General features: G+C 34.7%; 1 protein-coding gene across 1 annotated transcript in view; it reads right to left on the bottom strand.

Moving 5' to 3' along the window:
• Nucleotides 1–8,411, bottom strand: part of LOC134282256 (uncharacterized) — a 35,391-nt gene extending 26,980 nt beyond the window's left edge. Inside the window, exons 1-6 of the mRNA XM_062764677.1 lie at nt 8,372–8,411; nt 8,039–8,202; nt 6,945–7,040; nt 6,043–6,099; nt 4,441–4,497; nt 1,639–2,127 (exon numbers count right to left, since the gene is read on the bottom strand). Coding sequence (XP_062620661.1) covers nt 1,639–2,127; nt 4,441–4,497; nt 6,043–6,061 — 565 coding nt within the window. The 5' untranslated portion in view covers nt 6,062–6,099; nt 6,945–7,040; nt 8,039–8,202; nt 8,372–8,411. The remainder of the gene's footprint in view (nt 1–1,638; nt 2,128–4,440; nt 4,498–6,042; nt 6,100–6,944; nt 7,041–8,038; nt 8,203–8,371) is intronic.
• Between the last annotated feature and the right edge of the window lie 1,416 nt (nt 8,412–9,827).

Below are 9,827 nucleotides of genomic sequence, written 5' to 3' on the forward strand. Positions count from 1 at the left end.
GCTATCTCACAATCGCTTCATCATCATTGCATTATAGTGTCATTGCACTATCGACCTAAACCTTGATTGTTAGATGATGGTGATTTTATGATCCTATCTGGATTCCATAATGAGGGTCATAAGAAAAAGTGTTTGTAAAACATTCCCACACAATAAACAAACCAAATTGAAGAAAAGAAAATTTCAAATAGGTTGACCATATATATGTAAGACTCCAAAGTGCGATGGTGACGCCAAAGTCCGATGGTCTCGCCAAACCCCGATGGTCTGCGCCAAACCCCGATGGCACGCTGTCTTTACGGACGCCAAAGTCCGATGGTCACGCGAAAGTCCGGTGGCTCGTTTCCTATGAGACGCGCGACGCTAAAGTGCGATGGTCTGACACGCCAAAGTCCGATGGTGCGGAGGAACAATCAACGTTTATGACGTCACAATAGTCCGACGTCATGACGTTGTCCTGTATTCAAAATCCATTGATTCAGTATTCGTCTCACATACTTTTTTTTACTGATATTGCTTATTGTTTTTCTCCACCGGAGCTATTAGGGTCAGTCCTTGAACACCGTTCGACTGATAAGGGTTAGTTCTTGAACACCAATGTGTTTCTTCAAACTCACCCGAGAGATTTTATGGTTAGTCCTCGCACACTATTGGACTGATTTGGGTTCGTCCTGCACCTATTCAAGATATCTAGCTAATACTTTTTACACAATTTTCGACTGATAAGAGTTAGCCTCGCACCTATATCAAAAAGGTTAGGATTAATATTTGCATTTAATATTTATTGTGTATTTATTTTGAACAAAAGGCCCTTGGCATGGCGCTGCATTACATTTTTGCGCAGTAGTACTATGACGTCATAAACGTTAATTGTTTTCTGCACCATCGGACTTTGGCGTGTCAAACCATCGGGGTTTGGCGCAGACCGTCGGACTTTGGCGTGACCATCGGACTTTGGAGTCCCATCGCACTTTGGAGTCCTACATATATATATTTACATTCAGTGTAATTTTCCTTATAGAAATCCACAACGTTCAAATTTCTATAACACACGCGAAACCTTGTCACTGCGCGTTAAAATACACAGTAGGAACTATACGCATTTTCAATATTCTACATGTAGGAACACCAAAATTCAAAATGTTTTATTTATATTCAATGAAAAACTTTAACCCTGAAAAATTAATATAAAAAATTAACGTAATGTAGATTAAGAATTAATTTGTCACTTTTTTTCTCGCTATGTTTGTTTGCGTCATTTAACTTTGCAACGTCATTTAACGTCATTTGACGTCACAAACGGCTCTTACATCTATTAACCACGACAGTTTTGAAGGGCGCTAAATTCACATTTGTGATCAACGGAATAAGCTAACGCGCGGTATTCATTTGTCGGCAGGGCCAGGTGTGTTATAAGGCCGAAGACATCCAAAAATATGAATTCAGTGCTTAAGTATTTCGGAGAGAAATCTTAAAAATTAAAAATCGCTGGGTTGTTATACAAATATGTTAAAAAGATTTTTTTTATATCTTGCTTTGTAAAAATTCATTATATGGCCAATTTTATAGTAATGTTTCTTTGCCCTCGATGCCCGGGGCCCATAAGTGCACTCGTTCTTTAATTTAACTATTACTTACATATTTGAAACACTTTGTTGTATATCCCTGTATCCTCCATAGTGACATGGATAAGAAAGTCTGTTTGCAGACGATATAGTATTAACGATTCAACTTCTGGACTAAGACATATTGCACACTTTTCACCAGGTTTGCGTTTGTACCCTTGTGCTCTTGTGTACTTCCTGGTTGTTTCAAAACTAAGGTAATACACATTAAAGTCACTACGGGCAAAAGCATATTCCACAAATACATACATGATTTCATCTGCAGCATCTTCAGTAATCCGTACGCCATTCTCGTCATTAAGTAGGAATTCACTTGATTTAAGTTTGTCTAGAGTCTTAAGAGCTTCTTTCTTTGAAAGAGGATCTTCTTCATTCAATTTAGATTTTATCTTATTAAGAATTTCTAACCATGTTGGTTCAGCAAAATCAGGGCTACCAGAGTCAGCACACAAAAAGCAAACTAACATACACAACTCCTCTGCAGACAATGTATCGAATTTCTCTGCCAAAAAATATAAGTTTCATATGTCACAATCAATATTTAATTATAATTGTTTTTACATTATGTTTATGTTTTTTATTTTATTTACCCTGTACTGGACCTCCTCTTATTGTTACCTTTATTGAACCGCAAGTTAAGTTTTGCAGGCATTGGTCAGTTACGACCTATTGTATAGAGGGTATTTAAATCGCTGCATAGCTGACCAAGTAGCCGGGGTCCACGTTTTCATAGATTTTTTTACATGCTATGCTTGAGGTACCAAGATGTGTAGCTAAGTAAGTTATCAACGGTAACCATTTCTCCATAAGGGGTAAGTTTGTTTTTTTTTATTTTATATATAAGTTTTGAGTACTACATTCAAGACGTAAAGCTATGTACGAATTTGAGTTAAGTAATGTTTTTGTCACTGTTTACGTATACAGGTTTTGATGATTAGAGTTACTCATGGGTGTATAGTTCTATTTTTGTGCAATGTACTAAGTTATGTACGCACGTAGGCTATTTTGTTTTGCCGCTTATAAAGTCGGTGTTGTGGTTTTAAGAGTTAAAACCACTTTTGTTGAGATGTTGTGTATTCTTAATGTTTTTAATTTTAATAATGGTGTTCGGTTAGAATTACAGGTACTGTTTTGTATGGTGTGCCATAAGTGCAACTGTAGTCAATGTTGACGTGTTATTTTTAGTATACGTAACTTGCAACTTAAGATATTATTTAATTTAAAGGTTCCAGAGATATTCAAGACATATGCCAGTCCTATTACAGCTATGTTCCAGCCATTTTGTGCGGACACGTGTTACTAGCGTCACCTGGACCGGAAACCCACTGGGAGCCAGTTGACAGGAGTCTGTCGTGAAACGGGGAGAGTCAGGACGCGGTCGCGTGGTATACTGGGATGGATATAGACAATCTATAGTGTTCAAGTGATACAGTGTATCTATTGTAGATAATTCGTGTATAAATATTTTGTAAATATTGTTTTTTAATTGATTTTATTTATAGATAAAAAATTGTAAATAGAAAAAAAAAATCTTGTTATATCTGACTGAATAGAGCACGACGGCTGTCGTGACATCATAAATGATTTATTATATATATTTCCTTTCACAAAGTGCATGAAAATGAAAAAAAAATTATATAACACTATTCTCCCTTACAAAGAAAATGGTTGAAAAGCCGGATGTATAGATATTCATACAGGTATATCATCCGAGGCAATTGCTCTGATTTTTCAAATTTGTTAAAATTATTGTTCATTAAACGAGCTTAAATATACTTATATGTCTAAGGATTAGCTTTAAAAATGTCAAACAAGAATTTTGCCCATAATGACAGTATTACACCCACCTTACTCTACACTCATGATCAGATGTAATAGTACTCTCGGATATTTGCAAAAAGATAAACAAATATCATATCCTTTAAAACAAGAGGCCCACAGGCCATATTGGTCATCCGAGTATCATGTAACAACTTTACTGAACCAAAAGCCATGGAATTTACAATTTTGAAAGAGGCACTATTGCTGATCATTTATACACTTGGCATGCTTACTTTAGCTATTTACATGTAACACACAGAGGTAGATCAGACTTATAAAGAGAAACTGCATTTCCACTTTATAACCACCAGTTCTGTACCCTGTCCCACAGGAACCACTGACCTTGGGGCAACATATTTCAAATTGTTATTTAAAAAAAATTTCATCATAAATGGTTGAATAATACCAAATAGCAGATTTCAAAGCATTGGTTCATTTTCAGACTACGTAACCCCCTGGTACCCCTGACCCAGGGGTCCTGAAATTAATCATTTTGGAAGAGTATAGTAAGGTCCTTACTTCATCATAAATATGTACTTAGATCATTGGCATAATACCCAGGAGCAAAGGGAAGGATTTTCAAATAATTAATGCATTTTCAGTATGTAATCAATAGAGCCACACCCTAACAACAGAACCAATGACCCAGGGGCCTCAAATTCAGAAATTGGGGAGAAAGCATCCACCCTCATCATAACTATGTACATAGTTCATTTTTTTTTTGTTCCCATTCACTAACAGATGATTTGTGCCAAAATTGGTCGAAATTGGTTGAGCAGTTGCAGAGAAGAAGCTGAAATGTTCAAAAGTTAAGACTTATTGACGACGGACGGAAACAGATAGCAATAAGTAACCCGAGTGACTCAGCTGACCAAAAACTGAAATGTTAATAAATGTATATGTACAAAGAATGGCAAGAGGGTTTGCTTCGGAAGATAGTGTATTATAATTGAATTGCACAACAAGTACAAAGTGAAAATAAAGAAAAAGATACCTGAAATATTTGTTTTCCAAACACTGTAGTCTCCCAGCAGATGAGAAAGTTTTTCTTCTAAAATTTGAAAAATAAAAACTGAACGGAAATTAACTTCGTGTGAATTTTCTTTTACATGAAATGAATACAAGTTTTGTTAAGAGCCCTCTATTTACTGCACACTAAAGAGTTCTGATTCGTTGGTATTTTTTCTGAAGTTGATCTTCAAACCAGAAATTCACAGTATATTTTTAATCAATTCAAGTATGCTTAACATTTTAAAAGGCCAAGGTAAATTAATTGAATATGTTATTTGCATGTATTTTCTCTGTGGAAGTAAACAACAGACAGGGTGACTTCTATTCACTGATACTGTATTGTGAATGATTATTTTTCCTGAGGGTACATGTAAATGGCACGTACCATATAGTGAAAAATACATAAATAAGCTCAATATCAACACCTTTATAGAATATTTTTTTTCTCCATGTCCAAAAAACATTTTGTCCCGGTGTAGAGACGGCCCTTAACATGGTTACGTACATATACTATATAATTAATGTACGAGTATGTGAATATGGTTTCGAGAAGTTAAATTTAAAGCCTCTCTTAGGACGGAAAAACTGTGACCTAGCATTACATAGATCAAATAACATTAAGACTCAAGTATATATATTTAAATCTAGAGTTGTCACGAAGTAACTAAGAGAGTTATAGTGGAATTAATGATACGTGGATCGCTTCAAAGAACTTTTATTTTCAAGATGTCTAACGTCATGAGTAATTTTGAGAAATTATGCAATATTTGCTAGAGTGATTAAACCAAGAACAAAGGCAAATATAATTTCTTTTCCCACTTTAAGTGTTTGGCAAATTGATCTACAAAGTCAACTGGCTCTGTAATATTAGGGAAATGCATTCTTTTCAACTGGGACTTGTTTGTTCCTGCAATTTTTACTTGCTGTACACGTACGTGTAACACTTAAAGATGCCATAGCTGTGTATGTTGCCTTGTATCAGCCGTTCACTACATTCGGTTTTGAGGGATCAAGGTACTGCATTAACTGCGGCGCAGGGGACAGCATATGTTTGCAGATAATTGGGGAATTCTCACCATTTTAGCACATCAATATCTCGATGCATATGCAAAAATGCACAAATCAAAGAAGAACGACGTACCTCGTATATGTACAAACAAAAGCGGAGCTCAGACTTGATGGTTTTATATGCCTTTCATCAGAGCATGAACTCTTTTTGTGATACAGGCTCAGGTTTCAATTTTTACCCATGACACTAAGTTCTAATCTTTATACTAGACCGAAAAGCCGTAGAGAGTATATGTGTAATTTTCCTTAGAAAATTCATATAATCTGCACAGAAGTACGTAACAGCATTGAAGCTAATAAGGCTGCTATGGGAACAAGCGCAAATTCAAATCCTCTTGATCCTCAAGAAAAGTGATTATGATTATTTAAGTATTCAAACAGTAGGACCATGAGAGAAGTTTAACGTTTCACGGCCATCTCAATTTTCAAAAGTGATATAATGTTATTATAATTATTATAATAATAGTGTTACATGTAATGAGGTATATGAACATGTCTAAAGGAGATGAATACCGACCTTCTTCCTCGGATTCCATGATTTTACGTTTGTTTTCTATTGCCTTTTTCGGTTTTCCTGTAAATATGAATTTATTCTGTATTTTTTGATATATTACAAATCAGGTAACGATAAGACAACGTTTGTATAAATAAAGTTATTCATGCAACTTTAACATCAGTGACCACTGAAACGACAGGTCAATGGACCGCAAAGCCTGAGTAATTTCAGGTCTCTTGTATTTCACCAGATTTCCACATAATTGGAAGTAATGGTCCCACTAAACCCGCAGAAGCAATAATTTTAACAATTTATAATCTCTACTACCCAAGGATTCTTCAACATAAGTTTCACTTTTTCTGGCCCAGTGGTTATTGAGAAGATTTTTGAAGACTTTTCATATATATTCCAATGTAAACTAAAAAAATCTAATTTTGGCAACATAATTTTTTTCAAAGTGCGTTAATATGGTCGCTATCAAGGCACTTAGAAAAGATTTTTTTTTCAAAGTGTGTACTTTTTCAAAGTGCGTTGTAACAGTCCATTTTTCACACATTTTAATTCTTTTTCACAGTGCGTAATTTTTCAAAATGCGTTTTAACAATACACCCCTTTTTATCTAATTTTTATACGGCAAGTTTGTCATACATGTATCTACCTTTTCATTCACTTGTAAGTCCCACATCTTAAATTGTTCAATTAATAAATTTACGGTATAAGATGTTTTAGAAATCATGAATTCACAACATAGATTATTTAGGCATATTACTCGTATATATCAGACCAGACATTATAGAACATTTTAATAGCATACGGACAAAAATTTTAGATAAAGAAAAATGGTACATGTAAATTCTGATGCAATTTGAATTTGAAATCGTATATACATGTAATACCATGGAAACAGATACAAGTGTAATCACCTATTGTAAACTTGGAATCTGCATTCAAAACTACCAGTTCTCTCGGACCTCTTTCCCTGATCGGAATGAATCTTTGTCGTTCCTCAGATTGTGTATCTAATTAAAATTAAACTAACATAATTTAAAACATTGATTTAGAATTATACCCAAAAATGCTTTTATTTTTTATGCTGAAAACAAAATGCTTTTTTTTTTCTTTGTTTTGAAATTAGAATTGTAATTGTTTGCTTAAAGTTCCTTGGTACGTAAAAGTATGCTGCTTCTAAAAGGTATACATATACTTCAGGCTGATCTGATGAGTTAAAATGCGACGAGTCATAAATTCTTTTTAGTACCAACGACACGAAAAATAAAACCTGACCAAATTTATTTTCACTAAGACTAATAATTCAAAACAGTGACTGGACGAATAGTAGCATTATTAAAAAGGAGAATCACCCAAGTGGTGCATTTCTGTCTGCTTTAGAGTCACGATGTAAGGAGCTGATCCTTACGTCGCGGTTTCAAAATCCACGGTGAGACGTAGAGATCGTCCTACGGATGATACCGTATAAACCGAGGTTCCGTATGGCAGTAGGTGCTGACAGGAAAGTCCCTAAATTCTCATTGGCCGTAAGTACGGGACAAAACTTGCAGCTCTCCATCGGCAAGTGTAAGTGAAATTATAATAATTCACTGGTAGATTCTCTCTCTTTCTCTCCCTCTCTCTCTCCTAACTGGCTTCTGCGATCGCGAGGTAAGCTATTATCTAATATGCATATTAAGGACAGATGATACAAACAAACATTTGTCAAAAAATTTGAAAATAACAATTTTAGTCATGTTTAAATGAGTAAAACGAATAATTTTTACCCCGTAGTTTTTAATTTTTTATTCAAATTTTCACAAAAATGGAATTTGAAGTGAAAATTATTTGTATAGATCAAAAGGATGGTTTCAGAAGGGTAGACTTTTGAACATCACAGAAGGTTTTTAATTTCTTTATATTATAGAAATTTATTATTTTCATCATTTGTTATGAAATTAGACCAACAAATATGTACCAATCCAGGAATCCATTTTTTGTTTGTATCATCTGTCCTTAACTTACTTACCAATAATATGTTGTCTCTGTTTTCTCTTTGTAAACTTGAACTTTAAATACAGCAGCAGTATGACAAGTGAAATCAGTATTGTAATTGATGTTGCTATCCCTATTATGGTTCCCAGGTTTGTAGAATCCTCATATCCTGTACTGTTGCTTGAATTACGATGTGTTCTGTGGTAGAAATTTTAAACATTTACATGTTATTTCATATGAAAACTTTGAGACATTTTGAAGAAAGAAAACGTGATTTTTTTTTTAAATATTGTGGTTCCGATTAGTAACATATACTTTAAAAAACACAATTAAAATGTCACATCGCCTTCAATTCCCTTTAACCTACGTATTTGCACAAAACGATTCTGCTACAAAACATCCCTGTTCTGGATTTATTTCCTGGCAAGCTGGGACTGAAAGAAATGATTCGATAATTACAATGAGTTTAACCAGACAAGTGTTATACAGTCTCCTCTGAATACTTTTTAAAGTTTTATAAGTCAAGTTTGTGCAGAAAAGACAACAAACTATTATTACTTTTAAATTTAACGTATAATATTGAATGCAATATTTTTATGCAAAACAAAGGGGTCAGGACTTTTCAGAATAGAAAGAGAACAACATATGCATAAAGTTAATAGGAAAGGGAGCTTTTTTGCTTCTCTTAAAATCACCCTTTTCTCCAAAAGAAATATTACTGATCTCTTAATTGTTCGCTCTTTCTTTCCAAAGTATTATATTAGGGTCGATGATAAATGTGGCAAATTGATAAGTTAAGGACATATGAGTATCCATTTTGCTCAACATTTTTGAAGAAAACCAACAGCAATTTTATTTTATATGCATATTTGGAAGTTAATTCAATGGTTTTTAAGCAGAAACGTATACAAAACTTATCAAACATAAAGACGAAAGACCATAAACTCACTTCCCCTTACAGTACAAATAAATATTTAACAGAATAAATCTACAGATATGTCATTCATTCTATTATAGATACATGTAATGGGTGTTTCTCGCCAAGCTCCCCCTTTTGAAGTGAAAGTTACTTGTCTCTCATAAATAAATTTTACAAACAAGTTCTTTGACAACGATGGCGTAGGTACATTAAAGAACTCTCACTGATCAATAGCCTAAAGTCAATCGCACTTTCGTGGGCCTTTGTCAACTCGATCGACACTTGAGGTTACTGAGTGCGTCAATTCATTTTTGAATGACATTTGAGAACTTTGAAGTATTACCTTTCCTCACATATCTACATGGGTGATCCGCCAACTATATATTAAAGTGTTCCGGGCCCAGGAAAACATTCTCTAGAAGGAGATGACGTCCTAAACGTCCGCCTTTTTGAACGCGGATGGAAGGTATACGAAGTCGGCGCTCGTGTCAAAGAACAGGATGCAACAATCCGAGCTTTTATTCTCCAGTCATATTTGACCGTAGAAGTCCTAGAACTACTGGAAACGCTACCATTTGAGGACCCAGCTGACCGTATTCTCAAAGTGCTTGAAACTCACTTCATTGGTATTACTAATGAAACTTATGAAAGATACGTTTAACATTCGCTCTCAGAAAAAAGGTTAAACCTTTGATACATTTCTTGGAGCAATCCGTGCACTCTCCAAGCCCTGTAATTTTGATGCACTTGAAGACTCGTTACTCCGTGACAAAATAGTGTGTGGTGTTAACAAAGAACACACAAGACGCAAACTCCTTGCGGAATCACAACTCAGCCTCGCAAAAGCCATAAACATTTGTAAGGTTGATGAGTCAGCTACACAGCAAGCATCTGAAATAGACAA

The sequence above is a fragment of the Saccostrea cucullata genome, unplaced genomic scaffold (assembly GCF_032062105.1).
Source record: "Saccostrea cucullata isolate Sc308-1 unplaced genomic scaffold, CSIRO_AGI_Scuc_v1 ctg1119, whole genome shotgun sequence".
NCBI classification, from domain to species: domain Eukaryota; kingdom Metazoa; phylum Mollusca; class Bivalvia; order Ostreida; family Ostreidae; genus Saccostrea; species Saccostrea cuccullata.